Source organism: Rhinolophus ferrumequinum, chromosome 21, assembly GCF_004115265.2.
Source record: "Rhinolophus ferrumequinum isolate MPI-CBG mRhiFer1 chromosome 21, mRhiFer1_v1.p, whole genome shotgun sequence".
NCBI lineage: Eukaryota > Metazoa > Chordata > Mammalia > Chiroptera > Rhinolophidae > Rhinolophus > Rhinolophus ferrumequinum.
In genome coordinates, this window is record NC_046304.1 from 33,766,753 (window position 1) to 33,788,358 (window position 21,606).

General features: G+C 40.9%; 1 protein-coding gene across 2 annotated transcripts in view; it reads left to right on the forward strand.

The window, feature by feature from the left end:
• Positions 1 to 15,377, forward strand: part of SPOP (speckle type BTB/POZ protein) — a 64,087-nt gene extending 48,710 nt beyond the window's left edge. Inside the window, exons 7-11 of one of the 2 annotated variants that reach the window (XM_033090723.1) lie at positions 5,250 to 5,427; positions 8,084 to 8,139; positions 8,644 to 8,766; positions 12,355 to 12,497; positions 13,743 to 15,377. In XM_033090723.1, coding sequence (XP_032946614.1) covers positions 5,250 to 5,427; positions 8,084 to 8,139; positions 8,644 to 8,766; positions 12,355 to 12,497; positions 13,743 to 13,887 — 645 coding nt within the window. In that variant the 3' untranslated portion in view covers positions 13,888 to 15,377. The remainder of the gene's footprint in view (positions 1 to 5,249; positions 5,428 to 8,083; positions 8,140 to 8,643; positions 8,767 to 12,354; positions 12,498 to 13,742) is intronic. The other variant, XM_033090724.1, reaches the window with a different exon arrangement.
• Positions 15,378 to 21,606: the final 6,229 nt, after the last annotated feature.

The following is a 21,606-nucleotide window of genomic DNA, read 5'->3' on the forward strand; positions in this document are numbered from 1 at the left end:
ATAGTGCCTGGTGGTTAGGAAGTTCTGGAGGTACAGTTTATTAAAATACCACACTGAATACATAAAATGCAGTTTGCATAATAGCTACCTTCTCTCCTTTTTAATTGATAAGTAAAAGAAGGACAGACTAACGTGGTGACTGACATCTATATAAATACATAAATTTGTGCAGCTGTTTTTTGTCTTATGAACTTGAAATTTGAATTCCATATAAATTCAGCTAGTTACATACTCAGTTGCCCAAGTGAAGAAATGAAAACAGTTAGGTGGTTTTGTTTGAGGTTAGGTGTTACCTAAACAGCCCATCAGTTTAATCTTTACCGAACTTAAAAACCTAAATTTCAGAAAAATTTAAAAATAGTGGCAATTCTAATTTCTGTTGGAAGTGGAAGCCAATCTTTGAACTGTTCTAGGAAGAAAGAGGTATCTCCTCTAAATATTGCATCTGGTGTTTTAGGCAATGCCATAACCTTTATTGCAGCAATTTTCAAGTCCACAGTGGACCCAGCCTTTTCTCATATGCTTCCCCCTCTCCCCCGATCTGCTCCAACCCCTGAATTGACATTCTTGATTTGGAAACCAATTGTTCCGCCCTCACTTGGCAATCTCTCATCCTGCGGTTAAGTCCAAGGCACTCTCTCCCGCTTTGCTTCCCCGTGTGAAATTCTCTTAGGAGAAATCCTGTGGTTAAGTTTAGATTTGCCTTACTGACTTAGAAGGGAAGTGAGATGACGCTTTGGAAATGAGGAGATGTTGAACAGGGAAACGTCTGCTGGGTTCTGCTGATGCCATCGGTTTCTTACCATCGGACCAGGTATGCCATCTGTTCCTCTCACACTTCTCTGTTGGCCACAGGTGCTGAGTGTTGCTTCTCATCCTTGGGCTTGTGCCTAGTGAGACTCGTTTCTATTCCAAAGCCCTCGGTGGACTTAGTAGTGTTCAGCATTGCAAGACGGTTGCGTGGGAGTGTGTGTTGGATGTGTGGGTTTTAAAAATGTCTGCAGCTCATCTAAGTTCTTAGTGCTTTACGAAGCTAGATCATTCTTTGGTGCAAATTCTATTCCTTTGACATTTTGTTCCCTTTTATCAATGGAATATTTCTAAACAAGTTTATTTAGTTCATATTTGTATTTTATTTATTATTGGTTTAGTTAGTTTCTTTTGTTGTTGTTTTTTCATTCAGAGGCTTCTGTGAAGTTGATTTCCACATACAAATATAGATTATGAATACTCCACTGCTCCATTCCTCACTCAGCCTTTGGCCCAGACACTTCTGTGATGTAATAAGTATAGTTACTTCATGAATATTTTTTTTGGATGTTCCCAGAGGCCACAAAAGGGAATCCTAAGGTGTAAAACTGAGAATCACACATTTGTGTGTTTGGGCTTTATTTCGGTGGTATTACTGTTAATGAATATTTAAATGATAATTAGATTGCAAACTCTGAAAATGCCAAATGGGTGGTCTTGTTTGTAATGTGCCACACTGGGTTCACTTTCAATTCTCAGAGATATTTTTGTCTATTAGGCAATCTGGCAATTCTTCCAAGTTGATATTGCTTAGTTAATGTATTTGGAAGCATTTGCAAAGCATTCCCTGAATTGTCTGTTATCACAATCCTTCGAGTTAGGTTAGTTCTGTTATCTTCATTTCATGTTACTGGGTAGAGAAGCTGTACCTAGGGAGGTCAGGTAATTTTTTTCCTAACATTGTGCAGCAAGTTAGTGTCCGGGCCATGTCAGCTATTTTCCATCTCTAGTCTGCTGTACTGCACTCAGTGGGGCTGAATGCCATTCACCCAGGGAAACATGGGCTCTACCAGGTTTTCTTAACGAACAGTATTTATTATATTTTGATACTGAAACAGAGAATCATGAAAGCTTTACACTTTTAATTTTCTCTTTAATAATTTGGACCACAGAAAATCTACATGAAAAGTTTCAGTTTCTGTTGACCCTTCTCTCCATTTATTTATATTGAAAACAAGTAGCTGTTAGCAATAACGATGTGTATATCCCACCTTCATTGTATGCCTTTGGCATATAGAAGAGACCAGCGCTTCTTTTTAAATGTTGCATTTAAAGTTGAAACATGAAATGCCATAGGTAGGAAGTATGGAATATCTAGGCACTAGTTAACTCTTAAAACATTCCTTTCCTTTCAAACATAGAATATCCTTTCAAAGCCTGGGAATACGATTTTTACCAAATTTTAAGTATGTAAGTCCATTCATTTTTTTTTCTTTTCATCATTTTATTAGTGGATTATTTGGATATATTGATTGAACTGTATGAAAATGCCAATATTTGATTGTTCTTGACCTATAAAAATGGTGATGTAATATGTAAACTTATTATTATAGGTTATAAAACATGATACTGTAGTAAAAACCTACACCCCAACCCCACAACTTCACCCGTACCTTGCAGGTAACCCACATATCCTTTAGACTCATTGTCTCCCCACTCGGGAGATATTATAAATAGCTATTTTGAATTATATGGATCATTCCCTTGTTTAGTTGTATGCCTGAACAATATATTGTTAGGTTTGGTTCATTTCAAGCTTTATAAAAACGCTGTCAGAATGTATGTAGTCATCTAGAACTGGCTCTTTTCACATTATGTTTCTAAAATTTATATTGTGAATGTAACTATAGTTCATTCATTTTTAGTGTTGTATAATAGTCTGTTATAGGAATATACAACAGTTTATTCATTCTCTATTGAAGGACATTTAGATTATTGCTAGTTTTTTATTAGAAATAGGGCTGCAGCTATATAAACAATCTATATGCAGTCTGTTCTTTTTTCTCAATTGTTTTAATTATATAGAAGTTAAGAAGTATATTTCCATTGGTTTTATTTTGACTTTTTATATTTAGATAAAATGTACAATTGGCACAATCTTTAGTCTTTTATGAAATGTTCTTTTTTAAGAAAAGGAATTGACTTTAAGAATGAGGCCCTTTTACAACTTGAAATTTAGAGGGTTATACAGCCTTCCTGAGACATTTTCATGCAGTCATTTATAAGACAGATGACATAAATGTCACAGTCACGTCATCTTTGCAGCTGTAATTCTGAATAAGTCTCCGTAGTCAATTTTATAGGCATTAAAAAAAAAATCTTTAGTTTTTTGCAGAATGGTTTCATTTTAGCATCATCATTTGCAGAGGAAAACAATTCCTTTCTAAGTTAAAAGTTTGGGCTCTGTAGACTCATTTGTGAATGCCATTTAAAATTTATTTTTAATTAAGTGTATTTAATGTTGGTAAGAGGTGCCAGACATTCAGAGCTCTAGAGACTCCAGGCATCCGTATATCTACAGAACAAGTCTGGCTCTGACAGTAAAGGTACATTCTCCTTCCTGCTCTGTTCCTCTCTGTGTCTAGAGAGAGGAATTGTCCCAGCGAGAGTAGGCACGGTCTTTGGGCCCCACTCATTACCGAGCGTGTATCTAACCAGCAGAGGGTCTACTGGTAACCATAGTTTGAAATTCACCTTATTTCTTGCCAATTCATTTTACCCAGTGTATAAATTGTTATCAAGTGTTAATGACTTTGGGCTCTTGTCAGCCTGGTTTAATTCCAGCTTAGGAACCCAGTGCCAAAAACATTCTCCATTCGGTTCTCTGGCCATCCCAAGAGATTCCTTTCTCTAGGAGGAAGTTGGATTTAATTGGTCTTTACCCTTTTTTTTGGGGGGGGGGGATGTAGTTTAATTCAATCAGCTATATTTTGAAGCTATAACTGGAAACAGGCAACTTCTACTTTTGGTATTAATATATCAAAGAAGTGAGGGTGTTAATGTGAGTGAGTGAGTGAACAAAATTGGAGGTCTTAACGCAGGACAAGAGAGGCTCTCGGGGGTGGTTTGTCCTGGTCTCGGGCTATTAAAAGAACGTTATAATCCGGCCCTGATAAACGTGCGGCCAGTGCTCAGCACATTCATGATTGATTAACTCGGCTGCTGCGTTGCCCAAGACCATAACGGCTTGTTTCAAACAAATGAATAAATTCCTTGACCTGATAGTAAATATCTCATTCACTCCTGCACAGAAGGGACTACGGGTCATTTGGATGGGGCACTAACTTTGCCTCAGGGTTATGACTGCATTTAAAGGATGACTTGCATCGTGAAGGTTAAAGGAAATTTGGGTCATTTAGGATTGTTCCTGCGCCGTCTTTGTCACCTGCCTTGTAGGGATAGCAAGAGTAGGGAGCTGATTCTCAAGTTTTATGAATTCTGCTTTGATGTTAACATTTCTAACCTAAGATGATGTAGGAGGTGAAGCACAGCAATGGTTGGTAGGCAGAAGACTAATCTGCTGAGTGTTATCTTCAGTGTGGTAACTTAGATTTATTTTATAACGTTACATGATTTATAAATCCTTGTATTTGGTATCCTAACAAGTTTATCTGACTTTCACTGACCCTCTAGAAGTTACCTTGTTTTTATCTAGGCTGAACTGTTAATTCAGCTGGTTAAACATGCTGCTGCTGAAGCCATAGTGGCAAGCTGTATCTGTCTTTAAGCCTGCTGTCATCATTCGGTTCCAAAACTATAAGTGCATGTCTGGCTGGAACCAGCCAGCTTTCATTTCATTGTCACAAATGACTGAGTAAGTGTGTAAATGGCATGGGATACCCACCCAGTTGTCACTGCCGGAAAGATCTTCCAAGTCCAGTTCTCTCATTAAATTAACATTTGGGAGGAAGTACCAATTACTTACCAAGCCCTATGGAAGCTGCATTTTATTTTCATGTTCCTGACCTAACGAAAATAAGTGACGTGCTTTTTCCTTCCACTTACTAGATTTTTCTCTCTAGAGAGTTTAATGGTAGTTTCTATAGGGGTTCTTTGTATTTAACCATTTGCTTAAGGCAGAATAAGGTAAATATTTGAGATTTAACATTTGTTTCTGTCAGTTTTTTTCCTCCTGGTGGCTTTGCCAGGAGGTGTTTAGGGCAGGGGAAGTGGAGCTTAGCTTATTAGAAGTTGGAGAGAAGATGTGTGGGGCTCTCACCCCATTGTCCTGAGGTGGTGTAGAGTAATTACGATTGTGATAAATTGGCAATTATTTGATCCAGAGGATAAAGCCTTGATTTGTGAAGGTGGTTTCAAGAAAGTATGACTAACAGTATCTGAATGCACTATAGCAATGAGGTAAAAGTCATTTCTCTTCCTGCTGGGAAGAAAATTCCTGGAAACAAAAGCTTTGGACTATGTTTCCTTGTCTTTCACAGGTGAGTGTGGTGCAAGATTCCGTCAACATTTCTGGCCAGAATACCATGAATATGGTGAAGGTTCCTGAGTGCCGGTTGGCTGATGAGTTAGGAGGACTGTGGGAGAATTCCCGGTTCACAGACTGTTGTTTGTGTGTTGCTGGCCAGGAATTCCAGGCTCACAAAGCTATTTTAGCAGGTTGGTATTTATTCATGGGTAGCGTTAGTTTTGGTGAAATAAAGAAAAACAGTGGCTGCATAATCACCTTTTGAATAACTTAAACCTTTTGAACTAATGCAAAAAAATTGCAACCAAATATATTTTTATGTTTTGGTGACATTAGTTGTCATAACCAAAAAGGCTACTCTCCATCAAAATGGTATTTCTGTTTTTCCTCTCTATAGTGGACTTAAGCCACCGTTTTCAAGGAATGGATGATGATACGTATTGAATGCCTTCCCACCTAGAGAGTAAATGCAAAACACTGGTTAAGAGCAGGTATTAGTCCCTAGACAGGGGCTTAAGATGTGACAGAGAAGATTCTGGACTCAGGACTAAACCACCATCTAGCTAAGTCCCCAGCCTTGGGAGGTCGTAGCCTTCTCTTCCGTACAAACATAGTGACATGGAGGATCGGGTCTTGTTCTGCTTATAGGCCCTTTGTCTTTAAGACCAGAAAGACTGACACAGAGGAGGAAGTAACAGAGCAGGACTGGCTTTACCTCACATAAAAGCATAGCAGTCGGACACAAACTTCTATTCAGGCCATAAGACGTAAGAGGAAGTCGCATGAACCTTCAGGCAATAAATTTCTTACCAAGACCCTCAAAGCTCTGTTATTCTAAAATACACACCTGGCAAAACCTCAGTCTGGCTCACTCTAGCCATCTTCCTGTTCCCTCCCTCAACTAGGTTTTAGTGAGTATTGCTAAAGGAAGTCATTAACTCTTAGGTTAGGTCTCCATGCTCAGCTGGGCTCTCCACAAACTCTTTCAGCAATTAGTCAGCTCCCTTTTGTTTTCTCAACAATAGATACTTCAAACACTTACCACTCTCCTTTAATCTTCAACTCCCAAAAGATGACCTTGCTATTTCTTCCAAGAGAAAATTGAAGCCCTTCTCCTTTAGCTCTTGCCTCTCACCTTACCTGCCTTCTCAGTGGAGGGGGTGTTCTTCCCTGTGTCCAAAGCAGACTGTACTTTCTACTTCTGTTTCATATCCCGTGCTGCCTTCTCAGAAGCCTTACTCGGCCAGTTACACCCTTGTTACCTGGTATCTTCAACTCTTTCTCCTATTGCCTATTTACCCTCAGCCTGTAAACAGACTCAAGCTTCTCCCTCTAGTTACTCTCTCTCTTTTTTTTTCACAGCTAAATTTCTTAAGTTAGCACATTCACTGTCTCTACATCTTTCCTTCCACTTGTCCTCAGTTCACCTCTGTGCAGTGAAAGCAGTTTTCCAAAGTTCTATGACCTGCTATTTCCTAAATTTGAGGGACTCTTTAATTCATGTATTATTTGCCTTCTTTCTCCTGGTTGTCTGCTGGTTCTCTGGCTACTTGTAATGTGTGGCCTACCTCTCTACTTATCCATTTAAACATTGGTGTTCCCAAAGGGTCTGCCTCAGTTCTCTTTTCACTCTACTTATTCTCCCTGGGTGACTTTATTTACTCTCGTAGCATCAGCTCTGTCTATCCACTGAAGACCTGCTAAGCATATCACTGCTTTGGGCTCTTCCCTCTTTATTAAAAGCACTAGTCTTTTAGTCTTCAGCTTCTATTCAGTAGCTTTTAGCCCATAACCCTTCTGAGATAAAAACAATGAGAATTAATATCCTTTGGAATAGATTAAAATATTGAAGCTCAGAGGGTTAAGTGATTTGCCCACGATTATGGGGTTAGAAATGGCAGATCTAAAATTGGTCCTTTCTGACAAACAGGTCAAAGTTCTAGTTGCTTGTTAGCTCAGAGTCCTACTATATATTCCGTCTGTTCTTCCTCTCTTAGGTAGAGATTAGTAGTCTCAACTTTCACCAAAATCCCTGATTTATTATTGGGCAACATGATAAAATTTGAGTTCTTTAGCCATTTTTTTACTTTCATGGTTGAAATTAAGTTTACTTATTATTTGTATTGTTCGTTAGACTAGAATTGGGCATGGTTTACAACACTGTTTCTCAACCTTTTTTCATTATCCCCATCCCTAAGGAAAAAAATTAAATTATCTCTAATGAGAGACATTAAATACTAAGGAATAAGATTTTGTTAGGTAGGGTTGAGCTTTGAAAGGCCAGAAATGATTGTAATATCTAAGATTTTTTTTGCCTCTTGGGTATTGTCATTTCTATTGAGAATACATGGCTTGGAGGAACAGACAACCTGCCGTAAACAAACATGCACTTCCATGGATGCCATTGAGCCCTGTTCTTGACCTCCTTGCTGTGTGGTCCCTGGAAGTGGGGAAAGTAGGTGTCATTGTTCCAGGAAAAATCTAGGTATTAGGACATTCTACTTAGCTCCCGAAGGACCTTCCATTTGAACCCCCAAATCTACCCAGAGGTTATCATTGTTATCCAACATAGGTAATTTGGGTAATTTCCTTGAAATATAAATAGTTGAAATGGAGCTAATAAAAAAGTATTTTGAAAGTTATTTCTTTTTCTATTTTCTATTTATTACAATTATTCACTTATTGGTATAAGAAGAAAGCAATTTCATAATTCTGGTATAATTTGAGGCTAAGACCCTTTCCTATACCAGTGGGACAGGAAAGAAAAAGATCTCTTCTTCATAACAGAAGAACCAAGATATTTTAATGTGATAACCACATCTGTCTGCTTCCCTTTTCACTTTGTAGCTCGTTCTCCAGTTTTTAGTGCCATGTTTGAACATGAAATGGAGGAGAGCAAGAAGGTATGTAACAGAATGAAGATACGTCTTTTTAGCTAGGTGACTAGATTCAGATGATTTTTCCAATTTGGCAGCAGATTTATTTTCCTAATTATTTTTTCTTATTGTGTTACTAAAATGGAGTGCAAATTCCCCGAAAGGATACTTTCTGAAAGCAGAAAGAGATGGTCCAGAAGGATTCTAGGTAAAGTAAACTCACTCTATCCCAGGCAGATCATCCCAAGTTTTGAGTGAGGATATTAGACATGTGTTTCTACTCAAGAAAAAAAAGGTGCAAAATGAAAGATAATAGTTGTCTTGCTGTTGTATTTCAGAAAACAAAGGTGGTACATATGTTGGGAGAAAAGGCTATTTATTTGTAATCAAATAGGGCAAAGAGAAATTTTCCATTCATGTTAGGTTTGAAATGATACAAGCTTCTCTCCTCACCAGAGCTTAAAATCATTAAAATTTTTTAGGGATTTTGTTCTGTTGGAATGTTTCTCACTTTTGGTTTTTCTGACATAGAATCGGGTTGAAATCAATGACGTAGAGCCTGAAGTTTTTAAGGAAATGATGTGCTTCATTTACACGGGGAAGGCTCCGAACCTCGACAAAATGGCTGATGATTTGCTGGCAGCTGCTGACAAGGTGAGATAAGAATAGAAAAATAATCACAAGACTAGGAGTTTTGTGACCTCTTCAATTTCATGACTGGGCTTCTATGCTGCATTGTAGGTAAGGTGAGCGTATCTTAGTTTGGCCAGGACAGTCCTGGTTTATACTTGTGTTCCGACACAATTATTGACAGTACCGTATTATTTTCAGAAGTATCATGCCTTGAATGGTAAATTATATGGTCACTCTACCTATGGAAAAGAAGGGTAAGTTTGCCGTTTACCTCTCTTTTGTTCCCAACTCAAACTTAACCACAGTGACATTAAAGATTCAAATAATACTAACGTTTGGACGTGTAATTTAGCTTTATAATTTACAAAATGTTCTTGAGTTCATTAACTTTTATTTAAACTTTGTCAATAGGAGGATAATCTTTTACCCGGTGTCCTGGTTAGCATTTTTAACTTTCCCCTAAGTAGTTACCAAAATAAATCATATTCAACATTATAAGATGATTAATACTTCTGTGGGAAAAAAGAGATACTACTACAGTAAATGTATACTTTGATTGTAAGATACATTTTGATTTGAGAAATGTTAGAGTGTGAAAATAAAAATGTGGATCTTAGAATCAAGGAGATATGATGATTACCTAAAACGACAGGCCAGTGATTCCCAAGATAAGCTTGGGGTAAAGGTTAATGAAGCATTGAGTTTAACCATGTCATATTGGGGTTTTTGTGTGTTGTTTCATGGCAGGATTTCTCAGAACCTTTAAAATGTTAATGTGCACGGTGAGTTTTCTAAAAGGGAATATGAAAGATGGGATTTCTCCAGTTTAGTTAACCCTGGAATCCTTTTCCTCAAGGATCACCCGGGGGATTAGTATTCCCCAAAACACACTTTGGGAAACTGACTTTCATTATGTAGATACATCAGAGAGGGCTCAGTGACCTGTCCTCAAGGCCCCGTGGTCTGAGAAAACACAATGGTGTGTGTGTGTAGGGGGTGGAGGGGGCACTGTTTATCCTGTGGAAGCTTTTGTTGTGTTGGGTGGGTGTTGGGGCAAGGGTGTTAAAAGGGCTTCAACCCAGCAAGCAGTAGACCCTGTGAGAAAGGTGTTCTCTGCTGAAAGTGCCTTCCCTTCCTATGTCATACTGCAGCACCCCTCTGAGGGCAGAGCTGGCTCTGACCTAAGGGCACTAGAGCCTTCCTTCCCAGGATTGGCTCCTGAGAATAGTCTCCTTCCACCTCCCTTTGCACCCCTGAGGACAGAGGAAAGTGCCTGTGTTTACAGTGGAGGTTTTATCTTTATTGATCAGCTTTTTGGAGTGTTTGTAGAGGATAAGGCATATAAACCCAATCAATGCTCCTGATGAAAAGGATTGAATACTAGCTGTATCCTTCTTATCACCTTTCAAGACTTCATTAGTACAATTAAGCATGCGAACAGACCATACCCTTCCAGTCTAGCTCAGTTCTGACCAGAGGAAAGTTGCTCTCAGTGGAGACAGTAAGAAAATATACACTGTGAGCTCTAGGGAAGTTGAAGACACAGCCTAATGCCTGCTTTTTATAAACATGAGTTTATAATGATTCTGCCTCATCTGCCCTCTGGTTTTCAATGAAACATTCACTTATACTTTTACACATCAGGCATTTATCCCCCTCATCTTCTAGCTCCCATAAGGATGAGTAGTCTCCTTGAAAGACCCACTTTTTAGACAGAAATACTGAGGCTCAGAGTGGTATATGTTCAGAGTCAGGGTTAGGCATCTGTTTCCTTAGGTTTTCAGTTATGTCCCCGAACCTACTGGGAACCTACGGTAAGTGCACAGAACATGGGGATCAGCCTGCACTGACGTTCCAGGGGTGGTATTTTCAGTACAGTGTGTTAATTTGTGGTTTTAAAAGATAAAGCAATTGAATCATAACAGTGCTTTAAATTTATGAATGAGAAGTAACTGAAGGGTGTGTTTTCAAATTCCATTCAGAATTTCCCATTAGACAGTCTTTGCTCCAAGCTTATTTGAAAACGTTTTTACCTTTATACCTCCTTGTGAGCTTCAGGAAAACAGAGTAAGAAATCTATCATGGATGGATCTAAACATCTAGAATTTACCCAAAAGGCTGAAATAGCTTCTGAGCTTCCCCAGTCTCCTGGGGACATGTGTAATTAGACCAAAAACAAAACAAAACACGTTGGCCAGGCCTGGGAGACACAGTTTCAATCTCTCGGGTAAGTACTGCCATTAGGAAGGTTTTTCAGAAGCATAATTAAGAAAAAAAACTTTGTCCCCCAAGGGATAAGAATGGCTACTTTTGTCTAATTATGCAGTAGGGATCAGAGCTATTCACAGTAGAAGTCCTTTTAAAAGAATATATTGAGAAAGGATAAGAGGAATATTGTGAGCAGCACTGTATAAAAACTGAACATTTACTCAACCTTTTCCAGCCTTTTAAAACAAAAACCTAATTTCTTGCTTGTCTAGTGTCATTCCTGTTTTCCATGGAAACTGCTTTCCAGTTACTCAAATGTAAGAAATTAAAGCTGCACCAAAACCAATAAAACTCTCTTTTTGCTGCAGGAGATCACAGTGCCAGCAGATATGCCTCCTCACTCAGAATTCATAAAAATACAATTTTTCTAGTTTGATTGCCATGATTCAGCCTGAAGGAGTATCATGTCACTGAGTTCTGAGGCCCTCAAGACGGGACCTATATGGAGGCTGTGGATACCCTCCGAGCTAACCATTTTCCTGTGAACTGATTAATTACATTTGATTTTGTGCTTTTTATACCTTCCTCCTCCTTATCCCTGAAGTTCCTTAGTAGTAAGTTCATAACCTATTTGAGAGAAAGGATTACAGTGGCATCAAAACAAATCAACTAGATCAAATGTGCCCAATATTAACCTTGACCTTCATTTCCAGAACATTTATCCCTTTACTTGGAAAATAGGAAGTTTTTAGACTGAAACTGGATCCAGGGTCTCTCTTGCTTTGTTCATCTACCCTGCGAGTCTTAACCTCAACTCCAATAAAATAGGACTCCATCTATCCTTTTCTATTTAAAAGGAGGCCTTTGGTTGACCCTCATTCAGGAACAACTAGTGGCAGAGATGCTGGTGAAAGTCACCACAGGACTCCTTTTCACAGCCTAAGGGGCCAGTCGGGACACCCTGCCAGGCTAGTGACAATGCTTAAGTAGAAAGGACTGTGCTTCACCCTCGCCTGGCTCTCGCTGAAAGGATTGCAGAAATGTAAAATGGGATGTCGCTGGTGACTTGAAGCAGAGTAATGCCTCATTGTAAGGGGAGGTGGTGATGGTTTAAGAAACCCTTGAATCAGAGTTGGGCAACGTACACTGGAGGATGTGGGCTGCTCCATAATGGCCCTGTTTCTAGAAGGTAGACTTTAGAACTGGAATGGCAGCTATGCCAGTGACTTCAGCTGTCTTCATTTCGGCCTTTGGAGTATGGTTATGTTTTATAATTGCAGTAGTAGCCTCATGGTCTCTGCAGTTTTGTTCAGGTATCCAGTTACGTGATGGTACAGCTGCAGAAAACAGCCTCAGTGGCGGCCAGCTCAGAGCTCTGACAGCGGTGCTTCTGTTTTACAGTATGCCCTGGAGCGTTTAAAGGTCATGTGTGAGGATGCCCTCTGCAGTAACCTCTCCGTGGAGAACGCCGCAGAAATTCTCATCCTGGCAGACCTCCACAGCGCAGATCAGCTGAAAACTCAGGCAGTGGATTTCATCAACTAGTGAGTTGGCATCTTCAAAGTTCTTTCAGGATAGTTGGGATAGCTAGAGAAATAAGAAAGACTTTGAATTAGTGAATAAAATAAACGAGAAGCTTCGTTAACCTTTTAGTAGTAAGTATAGAGTTTTCATCTTTCCCGTCAGCTTGCCTGTGTGGAAGATGGTTTTGCTTTCATGGGTCTAATTTGATTGGTGAGTGAGGTATTTTACTTCCTTGTATTGATCAGAATTAATGAAAATCATAACTTGCTGGCCTGAAAAAGCTGTGTTCCCCAAATGATAGCATCTTTACTTCACATTCACTGGCTTTATGAAAGACATGTAGCTCTCTAGGAGAACAGAAGTACGTTTTGTATGAGTTAGTACAATGTATTTAATGGTCCATTGTGGAATGGGGAAAAGAGAAAAGATCATCAGTAGATGAGGTTGTTAAACACTGTTTTGAGAAAGAAATGTTCAGTCTAGTAGATCTGCTCCTTCGTCCTAAATGGCAAATAACCTGGCTGTGTTACTTTCTGAAATAATTCTCAGTGGGCATGATGGGGCGCAAAAGTTGGGAAAAAACCCAGGGAAGAGAAGCAGGCCTTATTAAGCGTTCACAACAGCAGTTCTGGGGTGAGATGGCCTAAGAACTTGCCGGGTAGATACGTGAACATTGTTCAACACAGAAAATGCCCCCAAACAGGAAATGACATAAGGACGTCCTCTAAGTCAGTCTGTAAGATTGTTTCAAAGCAGTTACTGATTGAGACAAAAGAGGAGGGAAGAGACCACTAAATGTTGGTCCTAGTGAGTGCTCACTCTGTGCTGGACACTTGCTGGGTGCTTTTTAGATGTTAACCATTCGGTGAAGTGTGGTGGTTACTGATAATCAAATAGGCCCCAGGCTATTTTCTGCTCTGTGGTTACAGGACTAGTCAGTGGCAGAACCCGTTGGAAGCTTAGAGCTCTCTCCTCTTTGGCATAAGCAGTGACTGTAAAGAGCATTGACAGTGGAGAGAAGAGCCTGGGGAACACTTCACCTTTAGTACTTGACAGTATAGTGGCTCCAAGTCCTGGCCATCGGAGCTAACAGCAGCCACAGCCTGCTTACCTGTCTGCTCATTGTCTAACCAGTGAATTCTCATGCATGTGTTTCTTAGATTGACACCCTGTGCAGCAAACTCTGGGGAATGAGGCTGTCTGGGTGGCTGTTGAATCCATCTTGCACTCACTCCTTCGGTAACCCATCTCCGCATTTCTCCTAGTCACGCTTCGGACGTGTTGGAGACCTCGGGCTGGAAGTCAATGGTGGTGTCACATCCCCACTTGGTGGCTGAGGCGTACCGCTCTCTGGCTTCAGCACAGTGCCCTTTTCTGGGACCCCCACGTAAGCGCCTGAAGCAGTCCTAAGATCCTGCCCGTCGTAAGACTCCGTTTATTTTCCAGAAGCAGCAGCCACTGTGGCTGCCACTGACTACCAGGTAGACAGCGCAATCTGTGGAGCTTTTACTCTGCTGTGGGGGGAAAAGACTGCATTGTGGCCCAGACTTTTAAAACAGCACTAAATGAACTTGGGGGGATTGGGGGGAGGGAAGGGCCGGGGACTCGGGGCTATTCAACCTAATGAAAACCCTGTTGCTGCGTCACTGTGTTCCCTTTGGCCTGGCAGAGTTCGATCCTATGGGGATTCAGTTTAGGCTCTGGCCCTGAGGACATCCCAGCAGTGGTACTTCGGAGAAACCTGTCTGCATCTGACTGAGCAGAACAAATCGTCAGGTGCCTGGAGCAAAAAGGAAAAAAAAAAAAAAGGACATTTAGTTTTAAGAGAAGGGAAAAGGAAAGAAGAAAGGATTTTTGCAGAATTTCTCAAAAATCGTTTTGTGGATTCTAGTAGTATTTATGTTGAGAGAAGTTTCAGTCCATCAACTGTGCTAAAACTTGGATATTTGTGAAAACTCCTCACCACCATACAAGTATCAGAAGAGCTCTCTTGTTGTTAGCACTTAATGTTTGCAAGAACAGAATATATCCTTTTATCCCTTTATGAAAAATGACAAGTGAAGGCGAAAAGGGAAGGATGTTATTTGATCTGGAAGATGAGTATTCTGATATGGCTTTTGCAAAAAATCTTTATTGGTGTTGAAAACTGGAAAAAAAATAATTCACCCAGAATTCATACCGTCTCGACAAGAACTATGGTTCTCTGTTTTTAGATATTGTGGAAAATGTTTTTTGGCATTTTTCTCTGATTTTATTTCTTCTCCCTCCCCCCTTTTCTAAAAAAAAAACAAAAACAAAACAAAACAAAAAGAAGAGAAAAGAAAGGAAATTTTATTATTAATGCTGTATGAAAAAAACCCCAGCCCCGATTGCTCAGCTGTTCGTACCTGACTTGCCGCCTGCATAGGAGCCAGTCCTGTTCCTTCCAATTCGCCCCTCTTCCTACAGGGGAGAACTTCCAAATGTTAATTTTGTTTTTTCTTTTTGAAAATATAAATAATGACTATTTTGTACTGTGTGGTATCTTTGGTCTTTTGTTTCGTTCACCTGGCTTGTGTTTTGGATCAGAGTTCCTTAAGGGATTTTGAAGGCCTAGTTCAACCCTGCGGGTTGCAGAGATAATGTTTGCAATGGCTAAGCGGTGGGGATTTACTGCGTCCCCCTAATCTCAAATTTCCTTTGTGAGCTACCAGCTGCCAGTCTCTGCCCTCCTGGAGTATCTCACAGTCTACATCCTACTGAGGGGTCAGGCTCCTACCTCTGCCAAGGCAAATAATGGAAGTGGGCTTTCTGCACTCTACATATTTTAAGACCTACTCTTAATCTCCCTTCTCCTAGTGAAATATAAAAAGATCCAGGGGATATAACTGGAGATTAAATAAAGGGAAATGATTATGTCTGACTGGTTCTGTCACTGACTTGATGTGTTTTCAGAAAAGGTAGTGTCTGAATTCCCTGTGAGCTCACAACAATGCCCTGGGGCTCCGGTGCCTTCCTCATGACAGTGTTGAACAGGACAGTGGGGCACACTGGAAAATGCATTGGCCATCTGGCCAAGGTATATGTTGTTTGACCTTCAATGGAGACTCCATGTATTTCCCTTCAGTGACTTTAGCCTTTGCAAATATTCCAGTTTTCACTTAGCTTGCCAGTTTTCATTTATCTAGAATGGAGTAGAAAAGATCTATTATCAATAGAACCAAAGACAGGATTTGCTTATTAAAAACTACTCCATTGCACTTCTCAGTTTCCCCTAATGTCACCTATGTGAGGAAGTGCCCAGTTCTCCGTGTTCTGGCTGCTGTCCCTGTGCCTCTTCTGTCCATCCGCACTTTCTAGATCAGCACCCAGCTCCAGGGATCAGGGCCTACAGAGAGTCTCCTCTGCCCATGTTGTCTCTCAAGTAACTGTATTTGCTTAGCAGTACGGTTTTCAGCGAACCTTTCATGCACAGTATCTCATTTAAACTTCCCAACAATTTGATGAGTTTGGCAGGACAATTGATAAATAGCGTCTTCACATTTAAGAGATGAGAGAAGTTCAAACCCAGAGCAGTCAAGTGGCATGCCTAGGATCACATAACTGTTGAGTGACAGTTCTTCTAATGTAGCACCCTGAAAAGATTTGTCAGTAACTGAAGGAAGTTCCTTTTCTGAAATGTTTAGGTATGAAATCTGAGGTAAAGCCTGCTTCCTGTGGGAATAGCAAGAGCCAAGCTCTGGAAAGCTGCCTCTGGCTTGCTCTTCAGAGGTTCCCGGAGGACAAAACAGGCTTCAGATTCGCTTTCTTCCTCAGTCACAGGAAGCTGTGGGTTAGGGGCTGATGGGTTCAGGGAATATGTCCTCAGGAGGGTAGCAATCCTGGCACTAAGCTTCTGGCAGGATGAAGATCTCTTCTGGGATTTTCCAGTATGTATGGAATTTCCAATGTGGGCTTTACTATGGGTACAAAGCTGTTAGAATTTCAGGTACAGGTGAAGCTACTCAGTGCTTCTGTCGTTATTTCTGGACGTGTTTGTTTTTGTTTAAATGATACAGTTGAAGCCATCTGGTTGTGACAACATCAGAGCCCCAGCATACTGTTCATAAACCTCCCACTGCCGCCACCCCCTCCCTTAACTCTCCCACATCTGAAATTTAATTCACGTTAACTCCACAATCTGCAGCATGTGCTGTCACTGCAGAGATGTCCGTGCCAGTGGAGCAGTTGGAGATTTCAATTCCACAAGGATATGGCTTATTTATCAAAACAATATTTCAGGCAAGTAGTTTCACAGAATCTTTGGAGTTGCTGTTTCAGGTTCAAATAGAGTATCTGGTGTCACTCCCCAACTCTCCTCCTCCCCAATTGTCAGCCCCCCTGTATTTGGCCATCCATGGAGAATTTTTCCCATTCCCTATGTGGAGGTTAAACCTCTCTGTGTTGTTATCAGGCATCTCAAACACCTGTACGGGTTTTAACAATTTAGGTAAGAGATGCCTCTCACCGCTGGTAAGCCTACTGACCTTTTAGGTCTTTTAAAGAGATTCATCTTTTAAAAAAAAAAACTCCAGCCAGGGACATCAAGATCTTTTCTTAGGCCAAAAGATCTCTGGCTTGACCACCACTCTGTGCGTTTATTTATAAATCTGGTTTAAACCTATTGTGGGTTCTCCATATTGTGTGAGCCTGTGCAGATGAAAGGAAACAGCTTGTATGTTTATGAACAGACAGAACAACAAACAGAGGGGGAGTTGAAACTGACTGTTGCTTTGTTCTGGCTCTTCTACTCCTATAAAAGAACAACTAATTCCCCTAACATGACCGTATTGGATCCTTCGGTTTATCTTTGTCAAAGACAAATTATTGGCTGGAGCCCAATCTTATTTTCCACAACTAATTATCTTTTTAATCAGCCTGGGTCCCCTGTGTTTCCTTTGTCTCATGACTTTTCACTGAACTCTGCCCTGCATCATTTAAATTCATTTCGAATGCTTTGCTGACTAATCTAACATTCAGGTGAGTATCGTTGGACTGCTCTTGATGTATGTGTATGCACAAGCTGGATGTGTTTTTCCCCTTTGAATTTCAGAGGTGACTGCGCTGCGTTGGGCCTTTGACCTACTAGGTGGACACCTCATGGAGATAGTAAGCGAGAAAGCAAATGTAGGACCATCAGTATTGGGGATAATGAGCTACGAGAAGCAGAAGCGTTGACCTCCTGATGAGAGCGGAGACTTGACTGTTGTTGACTGATGGGATCTTAATGCCGCTCCGCCATTACCCGCTCCCCCTCCGTAAATCCTGTCACGCTGGAGTGGGAAGTGGCATCTCGAATACTATTTGATTCGGATTCCTGCCACTCTAGGAAGCAAAAGAGATGTTTTAGACTCGAGGGACTTCAATACAAGCAACAGAAATGAGTAAGGAGTTACAGGGGGTCGACTCGAGGGGAGAAACAATGAAGATAAAACGTGCGTAACTCCAGCATAGGAATGTAGCAGCAGGCCCCACGGTTTACAGACCTCACAGGAGTGTGGAACGCTTGCTCGCTTGTCTTGTGCTGCACCCATTCATCCCAGTTGTGTAGCTTGGGAAGGTTGTCATCTAACTTCTTCAAGGTCGTTCAACCTGGCTTTGAGCCAAGAAACAACAGAAGGCAAAGGCATAGCCTTGGGGCTTGGGCCCAAGGACCAAAAAGAAAGCCAAAATCCAAGAGTTTGCCTGGCAGTAAAGAGGACACACCTGCTCCTAACGCTCAGCTGAAGTGAGAGCTTCAGCCCCCCAAGACCCTTAAAGGTGAGCTCTTAAAGTGAAGGAAAAAGGGGGCCCGACATAGTTCACCTTCCTTTCCTGTCTGAGAAAACAGACATCCAGAGAAGTGAGATGACATGCTCAAGGTTACAGAGATGAAAACTCAGGCCACTGACGCAACAAACAATGTCTGAGTACGTATTAGGTTGGTGCAAAAGTAATTGCGGTTTAAAAGGTTAAACATAATTGCAAAATCCGCAGTTACTTTTGTGCCAACCTAATAGACGGTGCCAAACATTGTGCGAGGCTAGGATCCAGGTAGAAGGTAGGATTTCTGCTCATTAAACTAATGGAAGAGGCAGGGGCATGGTATTGAGGATGGAAAAGAAGCTACTGAATTTAGCCGTAAGGAGGTCAGTGGTTACCTTAGAGCACTTTCTGTCAAATGGCGGAGGCAGAAGCCAAAACCAACGAGAAGGTAAGTAAACAGATTGAGTATAAGCTGCTTTCCAGAAGTTTGGCGGGGAGAGAGAGGAAGGGAATCTCTCCCACCCACTTTTAAGAAGTTATGTCTCAATTTAGTCAACACATGTATTTTTGTCTAGAAGTCACGGTGTACAGGTTGTTCCATAAAATTACAGACAGTTTCATAACTGGTATTTGTAGTAAAAGTCATGTTTGTAGAATAATTACTGCTTTAAATTGAGAACGAAAACAATCACCTCAACACACAATGTTAAGAATGATTTCCTAAAGACAAACAGGTTTCTATACTTTCTCAACTTACCCATCTTCCAAGTAGAAGTTTGCTTCACATTTACTATAAACCCTTAAAATGTTTTCATGAGCCAGTGGCTTGGTTCACTGGGGTGCTGCTAAAGGTATAACAGTCAGTTCCCAAAAATGTAAGCCCTGATTGGTAGCATTTGCCAGTTTCCATGGTGCAAATACTTCCACCGAGGCCCATTTCAAACTCCCAAGGTGACTTTACTGAGTGCAGAGTGGAAAAGGGATGGACAGCTCACCATTATCAAGTGTTTCCAGCATACAGATGAATAGATGCGTATAACCTCAAGAGTACAGATAATAACAAGAAACTGTAAAATAGGAAGAGATGAATTTTGAGTATTTATTAACTTTGCTGTTAATTGTATGTTAATACAATTTAATTTTTAATTGGCCATTCAATAACCAGCTCTTAAAATTCTCCAAAATTTAACAGTTGGCTCTAAAGAGCCAGTGTGAATCAGCTCCAGCACACCACTGGTGTGGTTTCAAGTTTTTCCTCCAACATCTGTGCGCCTTATTATTTCCTGTTATCCCACAGCACTTTAAAATGCACTTACCTAGTTTAATGGGAAAGTAAAGTACCGCCTTTTTACTGTGTTTTCCCGAAAATAAAACTTAGCCGGACAATCAGTTCTAATGCGTTTTTGGGGCAAAAATTAATATAAGACCCAGTCTTATTTTACTATAGCATTAATTTTTTATTAATTTTTTTCTCCAAAAGACGCATTAGAGCTGATGGTCTGGCTAGGTCTTATTTTCGGGGAAACACGGTAGAATCTACAGATACATTGACATTGACACATGAACCAATAGTCATGTTACACATTTTAATCTTTCTGGTTAAATAAACATTTTTTTCTATCTCTTACCAGTGTTGGAAGTGTGTATTTTATTGAAACATTATTGAAAAATAGGTATATCCTGTGACACATTAGCCAGTATAATTCTGTCATTCCTGGGGGTTATGGTCTCCATAGTGGATCCTTCCTGCCTCCATTACGTCTCACAAAAGTTAAAGTGGAAAAAAAGGTGGGGGGCATTTGAGAGTGGTTAGCATACCACTAGGCAATCCTTAGGGTCGTCTATGCCCACCAGAGTTTTAATAACTGCCTTGGTTTGGCCTCTTAAGAATGAATTTTTAGAGTCCTTTGTTTTCTTTGCTAGTAATTCATTTATACATTTGCTATATGATGTGCCGGGACTGAGCTAGTTTCTAAGGATAAACTGAGTAGAACTGTTCCCTGCCCTCATTGTGGAACTTGGCGTCTAATGGGGAGAGAGTGTCCTTAGTAATACCACCAATACATAATGTCACACCATGGTGAGTGCGCTGAAGGAAACGTATAGAGCACGGTGAGAGCCTGGGAGTGAGGAATTCACCTTGTCTGGGGGATCCAGAAAGGCTTCCCGAGGAAAGCAGCTTTGGGAGTAAGAGCTGAGGATGAGGAGCTGTCAACTTGGTAAGGTTGGAGAGGCACATTCCTCACAGAAGAAATCGCATACATTAAGCCCGGAAGTCAGGAGGGAGCTTGGTGTGTTCTCGGACCCCAGAGAAGACTGAGTGGCTGGGGTGTGGAGAGGTGCGAATCAAGTTAGGAGCCAGTCTGGCAGGCCCTTCACAGGTCACACTTCGACCTTAGCAGGTCTGACACTAAGAACAGTGGGGAAATCCTTGAATTTTAAGCGAGAGAGGGCTGGCAAAAGTTTTGTTTTAATCTTTGGCTAGAGTATAGAAAAGTTAAAGTTGGTAGTAGGGGTGGAGGTGGCAGAGCTGGAGAAGAATAGAATATTTGAGAGACTTAGGGGTCAAATTTGGCAGAACTTGATGATGGATTGGATAGAGTAAGGATGAAGAGGTGACTAGGATGGATTCACCAAAATGGAGACCAATAGGAATATAAACAGGCTTGAGGGAAATTAGGTCATTACTTTTCTTTTTCTTGATGATGATATGTCTTGAGAAATCCAAATAGAGGTGTTACGTGATCTGTTGAATTGTTGAGTCTAGACCTCAAAGCAGAGGTTAAGACTGGAGAGCAGGTCCTAGGGAGGTACTGGTTTATAGGTGTAAGTGAAGCCCTGGCCCGTGCTGGATCACTGAGGAGAAGTCGAATGAGGAAAGAAGGGGGCCGGGGACTAAACCTTAAGGAATTCTTCTATTTAAATGCCGGTAAAGGATGATAAGCCACAAAACAGAAGTGGCAGCCAAAGATAGGAAGAAAATATGTAAGTGAAGAGAACCAATACAAAATTGTTAAAAGTGTCAAATGCTGTAGAATAAGAGCATTTTGAAATGCCCATTGGAGCAAGCAACATGGAAGTTCTTCGTGACGTTAGCCAGAGTCATTTCAGGAAAGAAACCCAGGTCAGGGCAAGGTGAGGAATGGGTGGGAGGTGAGGACAGAGACGGGGAGTCACAGGCACGCCTCTGAGGTATGGCTGTCAAGGGAAGGACAAAGTTCTGGTAGTAACTCGAGCAGGGAAATAATGAGTAGAGGGAGGTGTTTTCTTTTTTTCCCATAGAATGAAAGCGATGTGAGTCTGATGGAAAGCTGATGGGAAGGGCCCAATAGAAAGGAAGCTGTGAAAGCTCCAAGGTTCCGTAGA